Source organism: Diadema antillarum, unplaced genomic scaffold (assembly GCF_040938485.1).
Source record: "Diadema antillarum isolate AM-2024a unplaced genomic scaffold, OU_Dant_1.0 seq00000932_RagTag, whole genome shotgun sequence".
Classification (NCBI taxonomy): Eukaryota; Metazoa; Echinodermata; class Echinoidea; order Diadematoida; family Diadematidae; genus Diadema; species Diadema antillarum.
Window position 1 is genome coordinate 1,153,031 of NW_027271783.1, and position 27,253 is coordinate 1,180,283.

A 27,253-nucleotide genomic window follows, 5' to 3' on the forward strand; every position below is an offset into this window, starting at 1 on the left:
GTGTTTCCGGTGGAAACGTGTCGCTACTTTCCGCATGACTTGGTACACCACCACCTGTTGTACTGTTTTTATTTTCTTTATTTCCCTTTATTCTACTGGTACGTGTTCCTCAGCTCGCGTGCACACTACAGGCACGACTGTACGGCAATACTGAGTTTTGCAATCGCTTTTCGGTTACGCACATTCGACGTTGGATCGATCACAGCTATTATTCGTATTCACACCTGCCCACTTTGTACTTGTGTATGGACTCGGGTTCAGAAGGCCCAGTCCAAGTTGGGTTGTTAACTACGAACTTCAACATTAGATTGAGCTTTTTTCAAGTAGCAAGGAAATATTGAGCACAACAATGTCTCGACAGTTATCTAAAGATGTCGCTGACATCGAGGTAAGTAATTTTGTTCAGCATTGAGTTGGTTCAGATGATCGCAAGCCAAATTTCATTTTGTAAACAAAGTAGCCCCTACCAAAACATGGACGAGTTTAGTAATATGATGCTTAGCTGTCACTACACATACAACTGACAGGATTCGTCACTAGCACACTGGGCTACTGTACCCGGGCCCGCGTCGACACCTGTCCATCGACCGAAGCACCGGCCAACGGATCGAAGTGTAACTTGTTAGACGGAACAATCTCTTCGGCTGTAGTTGTGCGAAGGAGTTTTATACCATTTTTTTTTAAACTGATCTTTCGGTCATGTAATAATATATGTATCAGTGAAATGAGTTGTGCGGCATAGTAAGGTAGTAAGTAGTAGTAGAGTCTAGTGCGAGTAGATCAATTAATGACAATGCCCCAGTTCTGAGAAGTGTGGTTGTGAATGGCCTGTGAGGAGGAGGGGAGTGTGACGTAAGCAAGGCCAGGAGAGCTGACTGAGAGCGCTTCATCCATTGTCACCACATCAGTGCGATCTACTCCTATACTACCAATAAAGTTAGTACAGTTAATCCTTGAAATCCAAACTTACATGTTACAATGAGAAAGTGTAGGCCTACCGGTACATTGATTTCGAAGGTTTGTTTATTCAGGATATACATCCAATAGCAACACAGCTGAAGATTTGATCAGAATTTCTACCGGTACTATTAAACAGTTACATTTCATTTAGAATAGGATTTTTTAGTTGTATTGTCTACTTGTAATTTATACAGTAGGATCTAATGTTAGTTAAGAGGCTGACAGTGGTAGAATCTAGTTTTCTGTTTGTTAAATTTAATATGAATTTCATTTTCAATTCAATACTTACATACAATGTACATAGGAGACGGCAATCCATTCCAGCCCCCTCCCCTTTTCCGCATTTAGGAACCATGCACAGCTTACGAATTCAATTTGACATTATCTCTTACTTTAATTAGTCTTGTTGCTTTAATAGCGATGTTGAGATACAAAGTTCTGGGGTGGTATCCTGAAATCCTTCCTAGGAAGAAATTTCTTCCTATAAGTCAAGATTTTTTCCTACGTAGTATTCTGAAAATCTTAAGTTTTCCTTAGTCTGTTCCTATGTTTGTTTGTTTTGTTTTTTTCTAAACTTTGGAAGAAATTTAGGAAGGGGGTGGGATTATGCAAATTTCTGACTTAGGAAGAAGTTGGTATTCCGGAATGCACTTAGGAAAGAATTTTAGGAAGATATTTAGGAAAGCTCCTCCCCTGTCCTATCGAAGTATGTTAAGATGAAATAGCAAGCTGCGAACATCATGATAGGTGCATATGTCATTCACTGCGCGCAACATACTGTGATGCACAAATTATTAAAGGACAAGTTCACCTTCATTAACATAAGGATTGAGAGAATGTAGCAATATTAGTAGAACACATCATTGAAAGTTTGAGGAGAATCAGACAATCCGTTCAAAAGTTATGAATTTTTGAAGTTTTTGCGCAGTCACCGCTGGATGAGAAGACTACTGCCGTGTATGATGTAACATGCGTACAACAACATAAGAAAAATATAAGGAGAATTTCACAAAATTTCATCTTTTGAAAAAAGTACACATTCCTTTGACTCGTTACTGACATATGTTATGGGTAATATTATTCCCATTGACTTAAGAAAGAGGCAAGTCAAGTGCTCTTTTATTACGCGAAAAAAAGTGAAAATATGTTGAATTTTCTTTACATTTTCTTTATACTGTTGTACTCATATGACATCATGAGCCTTGGTAGTCTCCTCATCCAGCGGTTCCAACACAAAAATTTTAAAAATTCATAACTTTTGCATCGATTGTCCAATTTTCCTCAAACTTTCACTGATGTGTTCTACTAATATTGCTGCATTCTCTCAATCCTTATGTTTCAGAAGGTGAACTTGTCCTTTAATAGACATGGGAAAGGGAACATGCCCCATACGTCATCAGAAATATGCGATTTTCATTGGTTGGTTCCTTATACGGCATTTCGTAGTGGCTTAAGAAAGGTCATGGGCGGGGATAAGGATGGCCTAATTTGCATTAGGAGTTCCTTGGAAGAAATTTCAGAATACCAATTCTGTCTTTCCTAGGCACTTCCTAAGTTTCTGACTTAAGAAGAAACTTAGGAAGATTTTCAGAATACCACCCTTGTACTGTAGATCTGTGTGTTGGATGATTTGTCCAATTCAAAGGTGCAGTCACAACACTAGTTTTTGTTGCACTACCTTGCAGTCAGCTAGCAGTTTTCAAGGTGTTTGTTTGTAGTCTAGTGATAGAATTATATGAAATTTTACTTTAATTGTCTTAAGACTCATGGCACAATCTTCATTTCATTGCCTTTTATCGGTAGCATAAATAATATCCTAAACTAAGTGGGATGAAACAAATCAAGTAAATCTACAACTGCTTAACACTAATAGTGCTATTAATGTACACTGTATATGTCCCTTAATAGTTTTATTTCTTGGCATAGGCCATAGCACTGCTAAAGGAAACCCAAACCCAAAGAGAAAAGTGGATTTGAGTGAAAGCAGCAGCATTACAGTAGAACATATCAGTGAAAGTTTGAGGATACAAAAATTATGAATTTTTAAAGTTTTGGTATTGGAACCACTGGATGAGCAGACTACTAGAGATTATGACATAGTGGTAATGTGTGGACAACAGTGTAAAGAAAATATAAAGGGAATTCCACAAAAATTCATTTTTCATGAAAATTGCACATTCCATCAACTTGATACATGTTAAGGGCAACAGTAATTCCCCCTGCTTTTTAGAAGCGGATAATCAAGTGCTGTATCATTATGCTAGAAAGGTGAATTTTTGTGAATTTTCTTTTAGATATTTTCACACATATGTCAGTCTAGTAGTCTCCTCATCCAGCGGTTCCAACCCCAAAACTTGAAAAATTCATAACTTTTGCATCGATTGTCTGATTTTCCTCAAACTCTTCGCTGATGTGTTCTCAAATACTAATGTTGCTGCTTTCACTCAATCCACATTGCTCCTTGGATTTGGGTTCCCTTTGAGAGATTGTCCCCCCGGGCAATAGTTGTAACAATGTCCTTGAAGCAGTCAATATTTGGAAATTGTTCACAGAATGTTCTGATCTCACATTGCAGCTTCCCCAAAGGTGTCAATATAAAGCATTACTAATAGTATTTTGGCTTTGAATGCTGGTAACAATTATTGTCAAACTCATAATTCAATGGAATTCAAATGCCATTAGATTAGAACTAGGGTCCACTCTTTGTTTTATTTGGATGCATGTTTAAGTGAAATTTGCCTCTGTGTTGAATTGATTGTTGGGGTTTGATGCAGCCAAATCAGTTTTTCTCTTTCACCCTATTTTTTTACAGAACCTGCTTGCTCTGAATCCTGTAGTCCCATCCCATGCAAAACTAGTCACGACCAAAACAACAAAGCAGAACAGGAAATACTGGAAGAGGAACGGACCAAAGTCGTGTAATGTACGTGTAACAATTTCTTCTCTGTTGATACTCAAAGCTGTGAAGTGTGCTCAAGGACATGATTTTGCTGCAGAAATGACTATTTTGTCCACACTAAATTCACAACTCTGTGTGGCACATCAGAAAATGAGGAAAAAGAATGAAACTGGTTCAGTTCGTAACATCTCTACAAAATCAGAAAGTAATTCAATATTTGCCAGTTTTAGAGAGAAACAATAACATTGGTCTATTCAAAAATATGTTGCAAAGTAAAGAGTTGGTTGTAAATTTAGCAGTTAAAGGGGAAGGCTAGTAACTGATCAGTGGGAATCAGTGGAAATGCTGGGAGATGATTGTTCCAATCCTTATGGGATTCATTCAAGAGTTCATTGTATATCTATTGTTGTGTGAAAATGATTTGCTTCAGAATGGTCTCATATTCAAGTAATGTGCAGTTTAATGCTTCCAGGTTAGCGTCCCTGGTCAGTGACGGAGCATTAATCTGCACATTACTTGAATATGAGACCGTTCTGAAGCAAATCATTTTCACACAACAATAGATATACAATGAACTCTTGAATGAAACCCATAAGGATTGGAACAATCATTTCCCAGCATTTCCACTGATTCCCACTGATCAGTTACTAGCCTTCCCCTTTAAGAGGCTTTTCATGATTCTGCAACATAGACAAAAAAAAACTATACAAGCCCAAAATGAAATGTAAATGTACATCCATGTATTTATTTTAAATACTGCTATATGAAATGTTTAAGGAGAACAGTTAGTAAGAAAACAACACAAGATGCAGCAACAAATATTTGGTATCTTTGAGTCAATAGCTGACATTTTCACATTCCCAAAATAGGAGCATCGTCACATCTCAAAGAGCCGATCTCCTCATTCTGTCGTTGTCATTGCATGTTCCACAGACTTGCGGGCAGCTTGATAACAACTTTGACGATGTGAAACACACCACTCTGAGTGAGAGGGCGGCTATGAGAGAGGCTGCCCGATGCCTCAAGTGTGCGGACGCCCCCTGCCAGAAGAGCTGCCCCACTCAGCTCGACATCAAGGCCTTCATAACCAGCATTGCTAACAGGGTATGATTCTCAATCCAATCCATCATGGGGCTGATTTGTGCGGTATTTTAGATTCATAGATACTGATCTAGACTCTCTCTCTCAAAAAAAAAAAAAAAAAAAAAAAGACGAAGAAGAAGAAGGACTGACACAGTTTTCCTTTGGGCTGCTTTTGTTTTAAGTAGGCCCTGTTTAATCATAGATATGATTTTTTGCTATTTTTAGTGACATTGATTGATGCATGAATGTTATTGTTGTCAGTGGTATTGATATCATCAACTTATACGGTATACATTGATAGTGCAGTAGAAATTAACTTAATCTGAAATGCATGTCATAGAAGGAGAGCAGTTTTTTTTTATGGTATAGAAGATGGGAATGGATTAATACAATTAATGTGCATATTTTGGATACATTAAATTTTGAACAAGATTCTTTACAGAAGACCTTATTGTTTAAATGCAAAATCACAAGCAAACTGAATTGACCCATAGCTAGAAGTTCATTGCACAAAAGACTCCAGTTTTACAGTTCTTCAATATCCAGTTCCTCGTTTCTCCTCTCTCCTGCAGAACTACTACGGGGCATCCAAAGCCATCTTCTCAGACAATCCTCTGGGTCTGACCTGTGGAATGGTGTGCCCAACCAGTGACCTGTGTGTTGGTGGCTGCAACCTCTATGCCTCGGAAGAGGGCCCCATCAACATCGGCGGTCTACAGCAGTTTGCTACTGAGGTGAGATGACTGCATGTTAAAAATCCAAAAAAAGGGCAGCAGTTGATATTTTGCTCCTTCTAGCATCTCACAAATTCTTTCATGTTGCATTGTTACTATACCAACAGCTTGAATTGTCTCTCTGATAACTATGATTATACTGGAAGCTCACATTTTTCCATCATTGTAATGAGTGCATTGATTCAAAGTTTATGACCAATCATGAAAAGATAGAATTTGGAACAGGAGTAATGTTACTGATTGACAAATTGCCCTACATCGACATAAGGATTTTACGGAAGAATTTCATGAATTTGAATGATGAGGAGTAGTGTTGATTGCATTTATATGTAGATTTGAAAACTTGTCAAATCTGACATGTTTGTTTCTTTTATGTATGTGTTTGCTGGTTTCTTGAATTAATGTTTATTCCTAACTATTCATATCAACTCTTCAAATGATTACCTTTGAGCCCTCACTCAAGTTAGTAATGAATTCTGTTCCTTTTCCTACTGCCTGGCAGATTTTCAAGGAGATGAAGATACCTCAGATACGCGACCCGGCAGCAGCCCCTCTCGACGATCTCCCCGACAGCTATCGCTCCAGGGTGGCCCTGATTGGATGCGGTCCAGCAAGCATCAGCTGCGCCACCTTCCTTGCCCGCATGGGTTACACCGACCTCACCGTCTTCGAAAAGGAATCCTACATCGGAGGCCTCAGCTCCTCAGAGATTCCCCAGTTCCGGCTCCCCTACGAAGTGGTCAGCTTCGAAGTAGACCAGATGAAGGATCTTGGTGTAAAGGTAAGATTACTCATTGGTATTGAGGATGCAAGAGAACATCTTATTCACCCTGGTGTTTATGTGATGCTCTTGCAAATAGTAGCTAAGAGGTATCTATGTAAACTTATTTGTGTACAATTTATATGGTTTTGTGTTGGCTGAATATCTACTTAAGTGGGTTTTTATCGTGTTAGTTTGTTTTTGTTAATTTTCTTTTTTACAAAACGATTGAATATAAAGGCTACTATAGTTATTAAAACTTAAAAATATTTTGACAGTCATCTCTACATATGCACATGATGCGTAAGTTTATTTGATGATTTCTTTCTTTACCACACTTTTCTTCTCTGCCATATCCTTTTGACCACCTCCCCAATAAAAGGTGGAGCTGAATAAAGGTCTCGGCCTCAACGGGATGACACTCGATTCACTCAGGAGCTCCGGCTACGATGCTGTTTTTGTTGGAATCGGTCTGCCTGAGGCCAAGAGAGCCCCCATATTTCAAGAGCTCTCCGAAGAGCAAGGATTCTTCACCTCCAAAGATTTCCTGCCCAAAGTGTCGCTTGCCAGCAAACCAGGTCCGCTGCATTTTTACTCTTGATTTCTTTGATATTCATGTTTTTAATATGGTGTACAAATGTCACAATATTCACGTACATGTGTGTCGTCTAGGATAGTTTTTCATATTTATGCAAGTGGAGTGAGTGGGAGTTAAGGTAGGAAAAATTTTGTTTTGGGCCAACCTCCTTGCAGTTGATTCACCTTTGATTCACCATGATTTCTGTGCCAAACTAGTTCCTGTAGATTCACCCAAGCTAATGTATTATTTGCTGCATAATATTAGGCATACTATTCATTTTCAGTCTTGCTATTGTACATTTCAAGAGTATGTTTGAAATGCATAATTATTCCTAGGACATGATGTTTAGCTGTGACTTGTCAGTAAGAAGTGTGTGTCACCATAATCTTACTTTGGCTGTAAGGTCTGCTCCAGGATTTATTTCTCTAATAAGAAAATACTTACACGAAAGATGATTGAGGTGTGGCATGTTAATGCATTGGTCATGTTCATTGTGCAGTATCATAGACGTGGAAAATAATGCGCAACAACAACAAAAAAAATATTCCCCTCCTTGACCAGGAATGTGTGCCTGTAAGAGTGCTCTTCCAAGTCTCCATGGCCATGTGATCGTCCTTGGGGCCGGTGACACCGCCTTTGATTGTGCAACCTCTGCCCTGCGGTGCGGAGCCAAGCGGGTGTTCATCGTCTTCCGTAAAGGCTTCACCACCATCAGAGCTGTTCCAGAGGAGGTAAGGAAAATGACTTGTTTCATGGCTTCTCAACATTTTCCTAACTTGTCTTTTAACTTACAGACCAATCTTTGCTAGACTTGTACTTAGTAAATGTCAAGGTCGAGTCTTCGAGCAGTAGCCTGTAACTTTTGGAAGCAAGGTATCCACTGGGCATGTCAATTTACAAGTCATTTTAGTTCTTTGCAGTTTGAGAATCTTTTGTTCTCCTGTGACTTGTACTTGATGATTGATGATGCGTATCATATTTGTGTAAAACTTTTTGTACGTATCAATACTGCAGCTAGTCAAAAGATCTCAAAGTTCACAGGTCCCTTTCAAAACTTTTTCAATATTGCCAAACACAAAAGTGCCATTTGTTCGCAATCATCTCAGCATGTAAACCTTCTCGGAAATATTTTTGCTGTTCACTCTAGCATCAAATCAATCCTGAAGGCATTCCACAGCTGAACGAAACTGTACACAAAAAGATCAAACATAATTCCTTCCTGTGTGCTGTACTAGACCTGTAAATTGACTTCCATATTCACAAATCTTGTATGCTTTTGGACGTAAGAGTTGGAGAGTGTATAGGGTGTTGTTAGGTATTGTTTGTGTTCACTTACTGCTAATTCTGTTACCCATATACCGGTAGCCTGTTACATGGATGGAAGTTCAGGCAAGGCCTTTGCAAGATGAAAATTACCCCCCCCCCCCCCCCCCCCCCCCCCCGGGATAGAGGGGAAGAATGTGGAAAGTAAAGTTCCGTTATAGAGTATTTAGGAATTGGATTACAATAGCATGGGAACTGTTGAATTGTATTGCCTTACACTGCAGAACTGTGCTGATACGTGAATAGGCTGGTTCATCACAGAAATTAAAGTACTGTAAAAGTGGAAATTTTCGCGTATTTCGCGCAACCAGAAACTAGCGCAAAATTAAAAGCATGCAAATATTTTTGCTTGCCATATGTTCCAGCAGTTGATGTCTTGATCCCACGGAACTTAAAACACACAAAACTTTTCTTGCCCTGCCAAGCACAAAAAATTTGTCACGCAAAAATATCCACTTTTACAATGATATGCAGATATCAGTTTCCCTTCAAAGGAATAACTAAATAGATATCTTAGCTATGTATTCATACTCCTTACATTTCTTAACTTAGAATCCAGCCTACATGCATTTAGTTGGTGCTATGTCACTCAAGTTTCACACAAACTTTCTGGTTGTCAGGCACAACCTTCGTAATAGAGGCGTTCATAAGATTTGAATCTGTTATCAACCAGTCTACTTTCTCCCATGCTCACACGCTATTTTTTTTCTGATAACTGTTGCTGTTTCTGGATCATAGCATGTATTTTATGTATGCACAATGTATGTCACATGAATAGTCTGGATATTAAACATTTTTTGGTATTCATGCCAGAAAGATTCTGTGCAGAATGGTTTCATCAATGTGAGGTGTGCACTTCCTGTGTAGAAAAAAATACACTGACATGCTTTTCGTATGTTCATGTCTTTTTGTGTGTGTGTGTTTTTCAGCCATAGCAGCATTGTATCACATGACATTGCATGTGATCCAAATAGTGACTGTAGTCAAGGCAAAAGGTTGAGGGGATTTCCTCTTGGCCATGTGTGCAAACTTTAGGATTCATTGTTGTTATAAGGCAAACCAACACGCAATCAGACAAGAACAGAAATCACCAGAGAAGACGGTGGTGTGTATATCGTGTAAGCACTTTCTCGATTGCCCAGGGCAAGTAAAAATCAAAGTTGGGCAAGTGTTTTGGAACAATGAGGAAAAAATGCTTGCCCGATTGGGCAAGCAAAATGTTTTGAAATCACCTTGATTTCCCCACACTTACATAAAGAAGTCCCAATGCAATCCAACACCAACACTCTATCAAACCAAGTTTGTTACTCCGCTCATGTGCTCTTTATTCAAATGATAGTATTCTATCAAGCCCTTGACTTTACAAGTGATTTTCTATACCATTTTCTAATGTCTTTAGACTTTCTTTTCTGGCAAGTAAAATTCATCTTAGGGCAAGTGTTCTGCAACAATTTGAAAATCTGCTTGCCCGACTGGGCAAGTGATATTTCAAAAAAAAAAAAATGTTATGTAGCACCCTGCTCAGAGAAGACCAGTTATGTGTGTGAGAGTCTGAAAGTTGATATTCACAGGAATAATTTTCTCACTCATTTTCGATTAGCATTATCAACTGATGAAAATATTTCAAAAGGTATCCTGTACACCTCTATGGAAGAAAACTGTTGCACAAATCATCAATTGTGTGGGAGTGGTATAAGAAATGCATAGCAAATTTGTGATGCAATACAAAGAAAATTGTTCTCTGTTTTCTCAGCTCTTAAATGGTAGATGTATAACTCGTCCATATTGTCTGGTTCCTATCCAAAGAATTGTGTTTATTGTTAATGACTACATTGTATATCACATGTTCTAAGGATGATTGTACATGTACATGATGTACAGTTGAACCTCTCGTATCCGGACAAGTCGGGAGCGGGTCTCATCCGGATAAGGGATTTGGCCGGATACGGGAGACTCAATGCTTTATACATGTACATATACATACACATGTACTGGTGTAGCCCATTGTAGTACCACATGTAGTAATGTGTATTCTGCAACCTTTTCATTGTTACACTCAGTAACAGAAAGCTACATTACCTAATACCGTACCGGGCCCAAGGTAAAAAGTGATAGCGCATTGCGATTGGGTTGCTGTCTTCCCCACACTCTCTCTCCCTCTCTCTTTTTGTGTGTGAACAATTTTTGAGTGTTAAATATCATTCGTTGCTCAGCCAATGACTCGAAACAATGCATGTCTATCTAGTCATATCGACGGCTGTGTATGGACCTATATGTGGCAATGCGATATGAGAAGACTCGAGCGCATAATCTGTCCATGTTCTTGCGATGATTTGGGGATGTTTGGGGATGTTAAAATGTCTGAAGGTAAGCAATTTGGAAGGAAATTTGAAGTAATGTATGTTAATCATGTTGGAAGTAATATGTAATTCATGTGTGTTTGTGTAGGAGTTCTCAAGAGGTTAGGAATCCCCCTTTCCTCCCGTAATTATTTTTTTTTTTAAATCACGGCGAGATTGCGTCCGTATAAGAGAGATATCCGCATAAAGGGAGGCCGGATAAGAGAGGTTCAACTGTATGTCATTGACTTGTATTTTAATGCATTGTATTTCAGTGACTGTGTTTTCTTTATTGTTTATGAAGTTTTATGGATGGAAAATTGCCAACATTTCTAACACACACACACAGATAAATAAAGAATTATTTCTCATTCAATCACTTTAGTTCTCAGTTGTGAATTTAACCACTCAATATCGTTGTCTTGCAAGTCCCAATTTGCACAATATCATGCTGGTAAAATACACATGTTCAGGGTATATTTTATAGTATGTTTTCAGGTAGTTAGTCCCAAGTCTCATCATTAAGATATCTGAAAAATGTTTATTGTTTTTTGTTTTTTTGTTTTTTTTACAGCCAAGGTATGCTACTTCAGGCTTAGATACCCAAATTAGATTTTGGACAGATTCCCTCAAGGTCAAAGGTTACTGAACTTTGGCTGAAAATATAACAAGTTTATACCCAGCATGAGTTATGTTCTGCCTCTGCCCCAATAAATAGGCAATTAGAGGCAACACTGCTGTGAAAGAATATAAGCTTTGATTCCTGATAACACCCAATGCCTCAGTATGCATGTCATTGCACTGCACAGTGATATCTCATTTGCATACAATCACTGGAGATAGCGAGGTAGCTTGTCCACCATGGTCAGCTTTGTGGCACGTGGCATGTGGCACTGGCCTGGTAGCGGGACATTGGTGTGTGTTGCAAAACAAATCTAGAAAAGCCACTGGATTGTTCCTAATGACTAAATTGCTACCACTGTTGCTCAGCTGTTTCTGCTACCAAATACATGTACCACCAAATACATGTACCACCAACCACTATCATCAATTCTGTTATGAGGACTATATATCGTTGCTGGGGTGACAAGACCTTGTATCTGCAATTTTGGTGAAAATGACTTTTTTGGATTAATGGCCAGATAATCAGTTAAGTGATGTCCTGTCCAAATCCTAGATCTCTTACCCCCAAAATGAGGCCACCACGGCATGTCAAAGGAATGTCTATCCCATTGGATATAGTGCTTTGGCTGCCATGTTTTTTCGCTCTCCTGAACATTTGACATTTTGTAGATACGAGGTCTTGGATTAATGGCCAGATAATCAGTTAAGTGATGTCCTGTCCAAATCCTAGATCTCTTACCCCCAAAATAAGGCCACCACGGCATGTCAAAGGAATGTCTATCCCATTGGATACAGTGCTTTGGCTGCCATGTTTTTTCGCTCTCCTGAACATTTGACATTTTGTAGATACGAGGTCTTGTCGCCCCAGCGACGATATGATTTCATCAGTTATTTGCTACCACTACTATTGCTAGTACTATACAGTCATGTTAATTTACTAACTACATATTTGAATTCTTCTGTTACCAGTTTTGACAGTTACTAGTATTGATGGAGTGTGTTATCATTGAGATAGCCTTTTCTACATACTGTCATTAGTAGTACATACATGTATCTGCCCAATTACTAATGCTCCCACACTGTAACTATCCCCACTACCAGCTCTCTGACAAACCTCTGGAGTGTCTTCGGTATACCTGCACTTTACACTACACTTGTGCTCATGTTTCCTTTTCTATATTTGGCTGTTTTTAAAAAAAAAAATGAAAGAAATACCCATGGGATCAGGAAGATCAATCAAAAGGTGTGAAAAGGAGTGAAGAATGAAACTGAAAGTATATCGCATTTGCTTTTAATAGGGCAGAGGATGTATCCTAGAGAGTCATTTGAATGTGAAAAGACATACGGTACATTGCATGAACTCTTGTTGGGGAATTAGCTTGTTTTGAGTATGTGAGGGGGGGGGGGTGTGCCTGTAGAGGGGACTAATTGTGAGGTGTTGGCATGATTGTAAGTGTTCTTCTGTGTGTTTCTTTTTTGTTGTTGTTGTTGTTTTTTAGTGTGTTTTTTAGTTTTGTGACATTTGCTCCTGCGACAGTTATTGCTCCAATGAAATACCTGCATGCCAAGCCAAATAAAATTTCTACCCACAGACATAAACCCTTCAAACCCTTTTGAATCCTAATCCTCACATCAAACTAAACCTAATACCCATCACAACCTGATGCTAAGCTTGAGTCTTTTTTTGAAGGAAAAAAGACAGGAGCAACTGTTGCTGGAGCAAATGTTGTGTCACCACTTTTCTAGCAGACACATAATTGACAGTGCGTCAAATTCTAGTGGTAGCACAAGCTTAGTGCCATGTCTGTGTTTGCAGTCATACCCCCAGTCAATATTTGAGTTCAATTTAACGTGAGGAGTGTGAAAAGAGTGTGATGTTTGAAGTGATAATAGAATAGAGTACACTGACTTGTTGGCATTGTCGGCTTTTCACACCTGAATTCATTGAATCAGACATAAATCCAACGTAGCATTTTTTTTCTTTTTCTGTTCTTTTGTGAAATTTTACTGGGGAAAAAAAATATAAAATTTATGTTTGAATTTTATTCATTGGATCTGCAAAGTCCAAACAAAGATGAACTTTGAAATCGTTTGAAATCATTGACAATTATTTGATTGTGCAGTATTGTATTTTGTACAGGTACGTGCATGTACATAAGTGTGTATGGACATATGCCAGGTTGCCAGTTTTCAGACAAAAGCCTGATATTATGTAGGCCTCCCTTTATCCTCCCTTCATCCAGATCTCTCTATTATTAAAGTGGATTATGCGATCAGAGTATTAAGATAATCATCATTTTTCCAATGACACTTTCTCAATTTTCTGAATTTTGATACTGAATTCCTGCAGCAAGACCCTCAAAAGAAAGGGTGCAAGGATGTGCAGTAACTCACACTGGCACTGTAGTATATTTTTGTAGCAAAAGTGCAAAAATTGAAATTCTGGATCATATAGTTAGGCTCAGAATGGTAAGTCATTTTTAGAATTCATGAGTCCTGTATTACATGCCCACTCCTTACAGTGATAACAAACACTTGGCTATTAAAAAATGAAACTAACTTTGAATACAATGAATGTATGATATACTGGTTATTTTAAATGTCGAAGTATACCCCCATCCTTTCTTCTTCTTTTTTATATTAGACTTTATTTTTCATTCACCCCTTATTTACTTGCATTAAATTGTGGTGCAAGTTGCTCCATCAGCTCTCATGCCATACAGCATATACCAGACTTAGCCTTGTAACCAACGTGCGACAATACATGTAGATCTATCGAAACTTCCCATTTATCTGGAATACACAGGATGTTGATTCACGTTTCAGTTGGACAGAATACACGTAGTCGAGGGGAAAAAATAGTGACCTTGGTGTAAAATCAGAATAGTGACCTATCACATAACAGCTACTGGACTGGCATTGTATTCCCATCCACACACCAAAGCCTCACTCAGGCATTGCATATTACAGCATATGGTTGTGTTTAGTTGTCCAATTGAATACAGTACGGTACCTTGGTACTTTGCAATAGCTCAATGCTAGACATGTTCTGGAATATAATGCACATTTGTAATAAGCTTATGTGCACATTTCCAAAATGACCTTTCTATTTTTCCCCCAATAGGTAAGGCACTTCACTCATTTCCAGAGTGGGGAAATACATTTAAGCTTGCCCCACATAACAATTTATGGAATCCATGATGAAACAAAGAATAAAAGAATAAATTTGTATAGACCAGGTGACCAGAAAGGTCTGTCATTTAGCACAGAGTTTGGGAAGAATTCATTTCATTATGTATATGTTTTAACAAATTTGTTCTGTTCTTATATTTGCCAAAATACTTGGCTTTAATGATCACTTTGTTGTTGTTGTCACTTACAGGCCTCGAATTTCGCCAGTTTTAGGGACAGGCAATTTTGGGTTTTAGGGGCACTCTCTCTCAAAAATTTTTAAGGGCAGCAAGGAAAAGTTGCAGTAAGCATGGTAATTTTGAGAGAGGCATTGCGGCAAGTAGATAGGGCATTGCGGCAAATTGCCTTTTGCCTCCCGGGTAATTCGAGGCCTATGTCAGGTTGATGTGCTGGCAAACACCATTTATAATCATTATATTCCAGATACTTATATCAATAAATTTAAAAACAAAGATGTCTAAGGGATAAAAACTCATCTAACATTTATAGATTGTCAAGTTTTCCTCAAACTTTTCTGTTAATGTGTTCTACTATTAATTGGATCATTCATCAATCCACATTATTTGGTATCATCCCCTTTAAGTTGTCGCTAAGCTGTAACTTGCTGTACATTACCATTACTTGGTGGATTCCCCCTTTAAGCTTGACCAAGGCATATCAACATATGCAAATTCAGGCTTAAAGGTATTATTTACCATTGGAAGCAGTGATTTAAAAAGATGTTAGAGTTATCACATTTGATGCATGTGTAGGTCAGTTGTATTAAAAAAAAAAATCCTGCCATGTAAACATTTTGCAATAAAGGACAAATACAATGAGATATCACTATTTTTCTCACTGAACCATAACTGTAGACAGTGTAGAATAGAAACAATTTTAACTGTTCATATTTTGTATGTTTAACAATATATTTACTTAACATCGCTTTTAATGATTAAAATTTGTACATTGGTTGTTTATATCCCTAACTCACAGTTTAGATCTATTTTGAAGCACTATAGCTCCGTTATATCCGTTATATGGATTTGCAATAAGTGCGGAATGCATAACATTGGAATGAGTATGACGTCAGGGATTGGTAGCGATATCTTGGGATTTTCGTCTGACGATAACACTTTTGATGCTCTCGACCCGGGCTCAGAAGAGGAAGAAGAAAATGCAGATGATGTCAATAATACGTCATTCACACAGAGTGATATTGGTTCACCACTTCATATGTCTTCACCCAGTAGAAAAGTTGTAAGACCTAGGAAATCTAACTTCCGATCCATTAAGATCCTCAATGTCAACTGCCAAAGTATTCGCGCCAAAAAACAGTCTTTCCATCTCCTGACGCAAATACATGATCCAGAAGTTGTCATTGGTACTGAATCATGGTTATCGTCATCAGTCAATAATAATGAGGTATTCCCAACTGATCAGTATCATATTGAGAGAAGAGATAGACCTAATGACCCTCATGGTGGAGTATTTATTGCTACTAAGAGAGAACTTCTAGCTACAAGAGAAATTGAACTTGAAACAGATTGTGAAATTCTCTGGTGTAAATTAAATATGGCGGGATCTAAGACTCTACATATAGCTGCGTACTACAGGCCTCATGAAAATGACGAAGAGAGTCTTGCAGAGCTTCAACGATCCCTTTGTAAATTGAATCACGATCATATGGTAGTCATAGGAGGTGATTTTAACCTACCTGGATGGGATTGGGAAACAAGACAGGTGAAAGCATGTCATCACCCAGCGCTTCATCATGCTTTTGGTTCTATGCTTGATGACCATGGGTTAACGCAGGTAGTTATGGAAACAACCAGGAAAGAAAACGTCCTTGATCTATTCCTAGTAAATAATCCAACGTTAGTTACTGATGTCTCAGTTGTACCAGGCATTTCAGATCATGATTGCCCAATTCTCACGATTGCTGGTTGTCCAACTCGCCAGAAGCTAGTAAGAAGGAAAATTAACATCTACAGCAAAGCGGATTGGGAGAAATTTGCTGATTTCATGCAAGGTGTAGGCAAGGAAATTGAAGATAAGCTTGACTTTTGCTCAGTGAATGAGGCTTGGGTTATGTTCAAGAATGGAATAGAGAAGGGAATGACAGAGTTTGTTCCACATAAGATGACATCCAAAAAGAATGACATACCTTGGATTTCAAACAAGATTAAAAGGTTGATCAAAAGGAGAGATAGGTTGAACAAAAAAAGTCGGAACATGAAATTGAGAAACGGGGTAGTCCCTTTTCAATTGGAGGAAGAGTTGAAAGCAGTTAAGAAATCACTGCAACAGGAGCTAAGGAGGGCTTACTGGAATTATGTGGAATCTCTTTTTTCTATCGATGAAGATACCACAGAATTTGAGAGTATGAAGAGATTTTGGGGCTTCATCAAACACAACAGAACTGATAATACAGGAATAAGAGAACTGAAAAGTGATGGTATTACGATCACTGATCCAATTGCAAAAGCTGAAGCATTGAACCAACAGTTCAAAAGTGTTTTCACCAAGGAAACTCCCATACCGAATGACTTACTACCGGAAACTCCAGACTTTGAAGAAATGGAGGATATTTTGTTTACATCAAAGGGTGTAGAGAAGTTGCTTTGTGGTTTGAAGACATATAAGGCCCCTGGACCGGATGGTATAACTCCACGAGTCTTGAAGCAGCTGGCAAAAATTCTGGCTCCAATTCTTTGCAATATATTCCGGTTGTCATATGAATTAAGTGAAATACCAAATGATTGGCGTGAAGCAAATGTTGTACCAGTCTACAAGAAAGGTAATCGATCTACTCCTGTAAACTACCGCCCCATTTCGCTGACATGTATTTGCTGTAAACTAATGGAGGACGTTTTAGCCAGCAAAATTATGAAGCACGGGGACGAAAATAACATCATTTTTCCCCTGCAATATGGCTTCCGTAAGAACATGTCATGTGAACAACAATTACTTGGTTTCACAAGCGATTTACATAGGAACTTGGATGCAGGACGTCAAACGGATGTTATAGTCATGGATTTTTCAAAAGCTTTTGATAAGGTTGGGCATGAGCGGCTTTTACGTAAACTGGACTACTATGGTATCAGGGGGAAAAATCTGAAATGGATTCAAAGTTTTCTCAATGGAAGAAGTCAGAGGGTTGTTTTGGATGGTATTAAATCTTCTTCAGTAGCGGTAGGATCTGGAGTGCCTCAGGGGTCGGTTCTTGGGCCTTGCCTCTTTCTACTTTACATCAATGACTTGCCTGATGGTCTCGCGTCAAAGGTTCGCCTTTTTGCCGATGATGCAATTTCTTACATGACCATCGACAATCAACATCATACGCAAAATCTTCAAGAGGACCTAAACAAAATTGGTGACTGGGCGAAAAAATGGATGATGGATTTGAACACAGATAAGTGTAAGGTTTTGACAATATCCAGGAAAAGAAGTAAGGTGCAACACGTGTATCATCTAAATAACGCCCCTCTTGAATCTGTTGAATCCGTGAAGTACTTGGGTGTAACCATCACTTCTGATTTGAAGTGGACCCAACACATTAACAATACTGTCAATAAAGCCAATAACGTGCTTGCATTTCTAAAACGCAATCTTCGCATAAAATCTGATGTTAAAGCCACAGCTTACAAAACGTTGGTTCGACCAATTGTTGAGTATGCTTCCACAGTTTGGGACCCATCTACCAAGAACCTAATCCACCAAGTGGAAATGGTCCAGAGAAGAGCTGCGCGATTCACTTTAAATCGCTACCATAACACCTCGAGTGTCACCAAAATGCTACAAGAACTTAATTGGACCACTCTGGAACAGCGCAGAGAAAATGACAGGCTAATTATGATGTACAAAATACACAATAATCTCACTCCTCTTTCAGCACAGGACTATATCATCAAACAGGCTACTCAGTTAACGAGAGCCTCGCAACCACACTCCTACCAGGTACCATATTCGAGAACTGAATCGCATCGCCATTCGTTCTTCCCAAGAACTGTAAGGAACTGGAATTCCCTGTCGTCAGAAATTGTTTCAGCGCCATCTGTGGGATCATTTCGAAACCGTCTAACGGTTGATCACAGTGGCTAGTATTTTCGTCAAATTTTCTATGTGCTTGTAAATATCTGTAAATAAATTGTATTATAATGTAAATAGCACCAGTCTGCAAGAATCTTCAGTCTATTGAAGGAGGCAGACTTAATCAGAAGAAGAAGAAGCTAGGTTTTGGTTTTATCTGCAAATGGCAAATAATGCCTTTAAAATGCACCTCAGTACACTTGGAAGGCACTGGTGACACAATGGGGATTATGGAGTCCATTATCTCCAATTTATTGCCGATTAGTTGACAGACATCTTTTCCAGTCGACAAATAAAAGCATGCCAGCAGACTAAATGGAGAAGAAAGCATGGTAGGGGTTAAATATCAGCATACAATGTAGATAGGGATAGCCGAGATCCTCTGTCCACATAGTGGCAATGACAAGTTATCTTCTTGATCACATCGATTGGGTTTATGTGGCACTGTACATTCAGCGTTTAAACCCGTTGAGGACGGTTTGATTTTGCTACAACACGCATTTCCCCATAGACTCTTGCCCGAGTATACTTGGGGCTCGTCCTCAACAGGTTAAGAGTGGACGACACTGCCTTTGTGACGCTCAGCAAACATTAAAGTCAATTTGCAACCCCAAAGATCAAGAGATTTTCACTCAACTCAAGACCAGACATAACATGACACTTCTGTTCAGAAATGAACAAAGTTCAGAGAGTAAACACGGGTAAAGGAATTGAGGCATTGTGTGTGTGAGATCAGTGCAAATAAGACAGTTAAATGCATTAAGGCATGCAAGGTTGCATATTGTCTCCTCAGCAGCCTTTGACTACGACTGCCAAGAGTAAAAACACTGAATTACAATCTTTGTCCCTGTCTCTTCATTTCAATATATGGTAGTACAGTCAGGAAAATTGTGTGTGAGTGTAGATATTTTTTTAAACAGGTGAAGAATGCGGTGTCAATGTTTGTAGAGCCATATGGCATACAAAGATTGAAGAGCACTACAGGGAGGTTTACATGTACATGACCTTTCAGAAGACGCATCCAGCCCCCAGGGCTCTTTTTTTTTTTTCAGGTGAACTATTAACAGCACAAAGAGAAGTAGAATAGAGCAAAAAAAACCCAAATGTATTATGACTAGAAATCTGGTGCCCAACACTGGAACTATAGTGGTGTACCACGAAGCGTTATAGGGGTGTCTCATCAGTTCACAATACAGCATGCCTGGTTTAAAGTAGTTTATTCTATCATGTGTGCAGAAGCATAGATAATAGAATTGCAAACTGTATGTTGTGACCCATGAATTCATCTGAACCACCATACTGTATGTATGGATGCCAAAGTTTGTATTATTATTCTATTATTTGTTTGGTATGTAGCTGAGTGAAGTGTACCTTGAATGGGTCCATCTGTTTCTATTGGATGAGTTTCCCATGCATTTGTTTACTAGTGGTTCATTGTACCTTGATTGATGCAGGCATTGGTACGTGTAGCCAGCTTACCATACATTTATGGTTGGGGGTTTTGAATGCTCTTGTGGATGAGTTGTTCAACGTTTGAATAGCAAAGAATGTTAGTATTTTGTTAAGCATTGTTTTCACCATATCATGATATTGGTCGCAATTTCTATATGCATTTAAGCTGGTGATGATGATATATAGCTCACCACTTTTCCTATGGTTTGTGCCCACAAAAATGATGGTTTGGAACCCAGTCCTTAAAGTCACCATTTAACATTTGTTTGCAGTACAACTAAAATCTGATAAGAAAGATCCAATTTTTCTTTTAAAAATTCTATGCCAAAGAAAGAGAGAATTTTGTTAAGCTATCCTGTGTAGATCTATAAGAGACTTGTTAGGGGCATACCTGGAGAATAAGAATAACATTCTATTTTTTTCTACTTCTTTTTTTCTCCCATTAACCCATTTCACACCAGATGGAGGTTGCAAGGGAAGAGAGGTGCGAGTTCATGCCCTTCCTTTCCCCACGCAAGGTGATTCTGAAAGGGGGTCGCATCGGGGCCCTGGAGCTGTGTCGCACGGAGCAGGACGAAGACGGGAATTGGGTGGAGGATGAGGAGCAGACCATTCGCCTGAGGGCAGACTTCATCATCTCAGCCTTTGGCTCCACCCTGCTGAATGAAAACGGTTAGTTCATCAGAATGCATGTGCTCCTCACTGGAAGAAGACTTCAAAAATAGCACTCCCCCTGCATACAGTTGGTGTAAACACACAATGCTCTGCACTGATGTTGCAGTTCTTTTGGAAATAAAAAAAACTTTTTAGGAATAAAATGCTGTCAGTTTCCTCTCCCTTTGTAATCATCTTTCAGTTTGTCTGTCTTTGTGTAAATATATGTTAGCATGCATCTGTTTATCTATCTACCTACCTGAATCTATATGTAAATATATTCATCTGTCTGTTGACTCTATGTATAGCCACATTTGACTGGTGAAGAGAAGATCAGGACAACCTGGTAATTGGAATTCTCGGGCTATCTCTTTTAGTGGCCTGAACGGGCTACCAGACAAAAAAGTTAGTCTTATCGTACAGTTTTGTTTGAGACCTAATTTCGGGTTTCTAACATTTTTTGGTGAAATAATGAGAAACCTCTTAAGAAATATGAAAGAGCATGTAATTCTATGAGGAATTCAACATTTATTTGATGAAAATTGGTTTTGAAATGGCTGAAATATCCAAAAAAAAAAGAGCAATTCTAATAAAGTGTGGGACCCACACTTTATTACGATCGCTTTGTTTTACTTTGTTTTTGGATGTTTCAGTCATTCCAAACCTGATTTTCATCGAATAAACTATGAATTCATCTTAAAATGGTATGCTCTGTACTATATCATAAGTGTTTTCTTGGTACCTCGCAAAGAGTTAAAAGCCCAATTCTCATCTCCACCAATACTGTACCATTCCTTTAAGTCCCATTATAATTATTTGACATGTACATTTGTTATTAGTTTCACCAGGAAAACAGTAGGAAATATATGACTTTTTCTGTGTACGTGTTAATTGTTTGTGGGGTGTTATTGCTGAGGTTTTTGTTGTGTGTTTATTTGTTTGTGATTGTAGTGAAGGAGGCCCTCGCCCCCATCAAGTTCAATTCCTGGGGACTGCCAGAGGTCTCAGGGGAAACTATGCAGACAAGTGAACCGTGGGTTTTCTGCGGCGGAGATCTGGGGGGTGTTGCCCAGACAACCGTGGAGTCTGTCAATGATGGCAAGACGGCTGCGTGGTTCATACACAAATATCTCCAGGTGGGTGTACTTCTCAGTAGAGAAAGGCTTTTGTTTCATTCAAGGCTTTCTTAACCACAGAAGCTGCTAGTTTACTTTCAGGCTGAAATCAAGATCCCACATTATCTGGTATGTGGCTTAAGCCATTGACGACAAGCTGATTTTGCTATATTGGTATTATACACACATTAAACTTCCCAAAACCTGCCCGAGTATGCTCAAGACTAGTCATCAGTGGGTTAAAGGACAAGTTCACCTTTATAAACATAAGGATTGAGAAAATGCAGCAATATTAGTAGAACACATCAGTGAAAGTTTGAGGGAAATTGGACAATCGATGCAAAAGTTATGAATTTTTAAAATGTTTGTGTTTGAACTGCTGGACGAGGAGACTACTACAGCTTGTGATGTCATATGAGTACAACGGTATAAAGAAAATGTAAAGAAAATTCAACATATTTTCATTTTTTTCGCATGATAAAAGAGCATTTGACTTGCCTCTTTCTAAAGGTAGGGGGAATAATATTACCCATGACATATGTCGGTAACGAGTCAAGGGAATGTGTACTTTTTTCAAAAGATGAAATTTTGTGAAATTCTCTTTATATTTTCCTTATATTGTTGTACGCATGTGACATCGTACACTGCAGTAGTCTTCCCATCCAGTGGTTACTGCACAAAAACTTCAAAAATTCATAACTTTTGAACGGATTGTCCGATTTTCCTCAAACTTTCAATAATGTGTTCTACTAATATTGCTACATTCTCTCAATCCTTATGTTTGTGAAGGTGAACTTGTCCTTTAAAGAAAAGCCACAGAATCAAAATGATGTAATATGGCAAAGCTACAAGTTCAAAGTCATATTTTTTCTTAGAGTGACAGTTTGTTTCGCCAAGGGATAATGTGGATAAGTTGTTATCCTGCTGCCAAAATCTCAAGTGATTACTTCCTTCCTTTATGAATCACCAAGTATGCTAAATCAGACACCGAATGCCTACTGGTCTTTTCCCGCAGTAGCAGTCATTTAAAGTTGAAACCATGTTTTCGGGAACAGGGGTGGGGGGGGGGGGGGTGTTGCACATTTTATGTAGCGTTGTGGAAACTTTGAGCAAAATGAGGTATGATATTGCCACACAGAATCCAAGACACCATTTCTCCCATCCTGTTTGAATTCCAGTCAGAACATGGCATACCTGTATCCAACACACCTGCCCTGCCAAAGTTCTTCACCCCCATCGACCTTGTAGACACCAGCATCGACATCTGCGGCATCAAGTTCCCCAATCCCTACGGCCTGGCCAGTGCCCCGCCCACAACATCAGCACCGATGATCAGGCGAGCCTTTGAGGCTGGCTGGGGATTCTGTGTCACCAAGACGTATTCACTGGACAAGGTAAGGGGGACGATCAAGTTTGTGTCACTTGCATCAATGTAGGTAATTTTTCTGTAATGCTCTAGAAGCAAATGAAGGTAGGGTGCGAGATGTTGAAAGATTTGTACAGGGGAAACTCGGTATAACAAACACTGCTGTAACGAGATATCGGTTATTACGAGGAAATTTTCCCGGTCCCAAATTTCCTTCCACACAAGTCTATGTAAAATGCTACTCTTATAGCGAGATCGGCTATAACGAAATAACTGCTATAACGAGATAAATTTTGTGATTTCCAAACAAAGAAAAACATAGCCAATTAAACCTATAGCGAGGTAAAGCAAAATGTCTTCGGGTAAAGCTTTACTTCGCCTGTGCTATCACATTCCGAGATTGTAAAGCTCAATGCGCCAAAAACTGTCTTGTACACACATATTTTCTTCAGTTCACTCTACAGCTAGCACCGCATGTTGTACGTGTATGTGTGTGTGTGCGCGCACTGATACATGCAGAAAATGTGGTGGGGCGGCCGTATACATGACATCATCATGACATTTAGCAAGTGTGAGGCAATCTGATGCTGTGATTGGCTTTCTACGTAGGGAATTCCCCATCTTCACACACACACGCAGTCATAATGTACATACAGAATGTGTCACACACACACACACAGCATTGTGCAGACCATATTCAAGCTTTCCACACACAACACACACCCATACCATAACCACGTACCAATCCACAGACGATCTTCACACAATCGCAAGCTATATAGATTTACATATTCAAACATCTACAATTGATAAGAAAAACATTCTTGATATCGGATTTCATTGGCGAAAAAAAACATCTTCTTACCCATAAAGGTGAGTAATTACCTCACACACATTACCAAGTTATCAGTATTGATTGAAAGATGATTTGGTAGTCCTACGTGTGCAAATTAATGACTTGATGTTATGCTTTCTTTTATGCCTACTGATATAACGAGATATCAGCTATAACGAGGAAAACGACTCGGTCCCGACCATCTCGTTATATCGAGTTTCCACTGTATGTTTTTTAAAAAATCATATTAGTAAATGTTTTCGATGTGTCACACTTTTCTTGAATTACCTGATTTTGCAGATGTTCTCCAGCTTAAACACTTGCAACTTTCAGCATGAATGGTTTATACAGATCTCTTCTGCATATGTACAGTATCTCCCAACATGCTTCCCATTATTTTGTGTTTAAAAGAGAGAGGTTTTGTGTGAAAAAGAGAGAGAAAAATAAAGAAAAAACATAGCAAAACATAACATAATATTCATTGTCATCATAATTGATGTTACATATGTACATCATATTCAGGACTTTATCACCAATGTATCACCACGCATCGTGCGCGGCACGACGTCGGGCAACATATACGGTCCAGGCCAGGGTTCCTTCCTCAACATCGAGCTGATCAGCGAGAAGACAGCGGCATACTGGTGCCAGATCATCGGCGAGCTCAAGAGGGACTTCCCAGAGCAAGTAGTGATAGCCAGCATCATGTGTGGCTTCAACAAGGAGGACTGGATGGAACTGGCCAAGATGTCAGAGGTCAGTGACCCCAAGATTAAAGGAACTCTATTATATATATATTTTTTTTTTTTTTCATTCAGTTGGGCTTGATGTCAGTTCAGTAAGACAGACACATCTTTAAATTTTTATAGTATTTGATTTATCAGTTATGTTTATACTAAAATATTTTATTCTGGGGTGAGTTCGAGCACCAGAATGTTTGATCAGGCCTAGTTGTGCCCTTGTCTGGCATGAATTTCACAGAACAGAATTATTTAAACTATATATATATATATATATTTTTTTTTTTTTTTTTTTTTTTTTCAAATCAATAAGTCTTGCATGGAGTTGTTTTTATTGCAACTGATTCTCCTTGATGAAGGGCAATTTATCAATCAATGGGGGTAATATCATGGATAATGGAGAATTTTCATGCTGTGTGGGAGGCGACTAACAACATCTCACCATCGGTTCGCCATCCAGAAAGCAGGGGCGGACGCACTGGAGCTCAACCTGTCCTGCCCCCACGGCATGGGGGAGAAGGGAATGGGTCTAGCCTGTGGACAGGACCCCGACTTGGTGCTCAACATCTGTCGCTGGGTGAGGGAGGCCGTCAAGATTCCTTTCTTTGCCAAGCTGACACCAAACGTGACCAACATTGTGGACATCGCCAGGGCTGCCAAGAATGGTACTGAAGGACGAGTGATGCTTTGTTGTTATTATTTGTGGTCTGTTTGTGATAGAAGTAGCGGGAATAGGGATATTTAATGCTTTTAAGTGCAAAGAATGGAAAAGACCAATTACTACTGTTAGGCATTATTTCATTCCAGAAACATACAAACTGACATGCATACTTCATCTTTCTCTCTCCCTTCAGCTCCATGTTGGAGATTTTTACAGTCATTTTTACAGTTTGACTGACACTAATAATGAGATCTTAATACATAGTTATGATTGAAGTGTGCACTGCTGTACAAGCAGACACTTCCATGCAATAAAGGATTTTTCCACTGTGCCAATGATAGGGAACTGTTATTCTTTATGGCATTGCAGATGAGGGTATTCTAGTACAAGATTTTTGTATTTCAAAAATATTCACACAATATTATTTTCATAATATAGTACAGTCGAGCTCAAAATTTTGCTGGTGAAATATTCTTTGTCTGCAGTTTGTTTTCGACAGCTATTTGGGGGAAAACATTGAGCTACAATTTGCTCTCTGAATGTGACTGTGGTATAAGCCTTGATTAATATTTTTGGCTTTGCAACTTCTCAACCCAACAGGAAATGCTGATGGCGTCACAGCCACCAACACCGTTTCAGGTCTGATGGGACTAAAGGCCAGCTCCAGTGCCTGGCCAGCAGTAGGCAAGGAGAGGCGTACCACCTATGGGGGCATGTCGGGTAATGCCATCCGCCCCATCGCGCTGAGGGCAGTCTCCGCCATCGCTAACAACCTTCCAGGCTTTCCCATCTTGGCGACGGGGGGCATCGACTCGGCAGAGGCAGCCCTGCAATTTTTGCACGCAGGCGCAAGTGCAGTACAGGCAAGGAGCATCTAGTCATCCTGTAATGTTTTAACCTTGTGATAAAACTGTATGACTTAGAGTGTCCCAAGGCAACATACATGCTATACAACATTTGCAATGCAGGACTATGCAGAGCACTGAGCACATCCCACATATCATGTAAGAGCATTCTTTCTCCCCTGCAAATAGGTTGCAGGAGGCATTATGTTTTCAGGTCATTGGGTCATCCACCCATTATGTAATAATTCATCCAATAGGCATATCTGACACGGTGTGTAGGACACTTGATTTATGAGGTTTCAATTAGAGTGATGCTGCTTAGTTATTTTTTGATTCCACTACGAGACATGGCAAGGATAGTTTGTTGTCAAATTTTCTCGAAAAGAAAGAAGGAGAGCTAAATTTTCCTTATGAAGAGAAACTAGAGAGGGGCCGTCAAAGGCGGCAGACCCACGCCTTGTACAAAGTCGGGGTAAACATACTGTGCATTCGGTCATCTACCAGAATTCGGTCACTTAATTGCCAGTGTCCTTTATCACCAGCCAGTGCGTTCTACCAAAGATCGTACACTGAAGTGTACGATCTTTGGTTCTACAGTCACATCACATGCAAATCACATCATTTCACATACGGTAACACTCATTCACCACAGGAAAGTCCTTTAGTCTCCTCCAAAAATCCATCGAAAATCCCAAATTCCACCGTCAAAAGTGCAGATTCGGAACTTTTCCAAGCGCGCGCGAATTAAGTCCAGTTTTAAGAGTATTGTCTACGCGACGGGTCGCCGAAAAAGCGCTAAATATCGAGAAATACGCCGTTTTCTTGCGGGATATTTTGCTTATAGCAAGCCGAGAGTGTGTTGATATCAAAGGTCGTATGAGTGTACGATCTTTGATGGTATCCACAAAAGCGCAAAAGAAAAACAAAATTTACGTACCCCCTAGGCAATTACCCCTATGATTAGTGTCTACGGGAATTATTCAATGCAAGGGTTAAATGCAAATGTCTACTGCACCAGTA

The 27,253-nt window shown here is 39.2% G+C and overlaps 1 protein-coding gene across 1 annotated transcript in view; it reads left to right on the top strand.

Moving 5' to 3' along the window:
- The first annotated feature begins 250 nt into the window (after positions 1 to 250).
- LOC139741533 (dihydropyrimidine dehydrogenase [NADP(+)]-like) overlaps positions 251 to 27,253 on the top strand; it is a 33,046-nt gene continuing 6,043 nt past the window's right edge. The window contains exons 1-13 of the mRNA XM_071652112.1: positions 251 to 388; positions 3,773 to 3,883; positions 4,793 to 4,963; positions 5,515 to 5,676; positions 6,179 to 6,457; positions 6,819 to 7,014; positions 7,578 to 7,747; positions 20,479 to 20,689; positions 21,623 to 21,807; positions 22,965 to 23,180; positions 24,510 to 24,743; positions 25,188 to 25,392; positions 25,989 to 26,251. Coding sequence (XP_071508213.1) covers positions 350 to 388; positions 3,773 to 3,883; positions 4,793 to 4,963; positions 5,515 to 5,676; positions 6,179 to 6,457; positions 6,819 to 7,014; positions 7,578 to 7,747; positions 20,479 to 20,689; positions 21,623 to 21,807; positions 22,965 to 23,180; positions 24,510 to 24,743; positions 25,188 to 25,392; positions 25,989 to 26,251 — 2,442 coding nt within the window. The 5' untranslated portion in view covers positions 251 to 349. The remainder of the gene's footprint in view (positions 389 to 3,772; positions 3,884 to 4,792; positions 4,964 to 5,514; positions 5,677 to 6,178; positions 6,458 to 6,818; positions 7,015 to 7,577; positions 7,748 to 20,478; positions 20,690 to 21,622; positions 21,808 to 22,964; positions 23,181 to 24,509; positions 24,744 to 25,187; positions 25,393 to 25,988; positions 26,252 to 27,253) is intronic.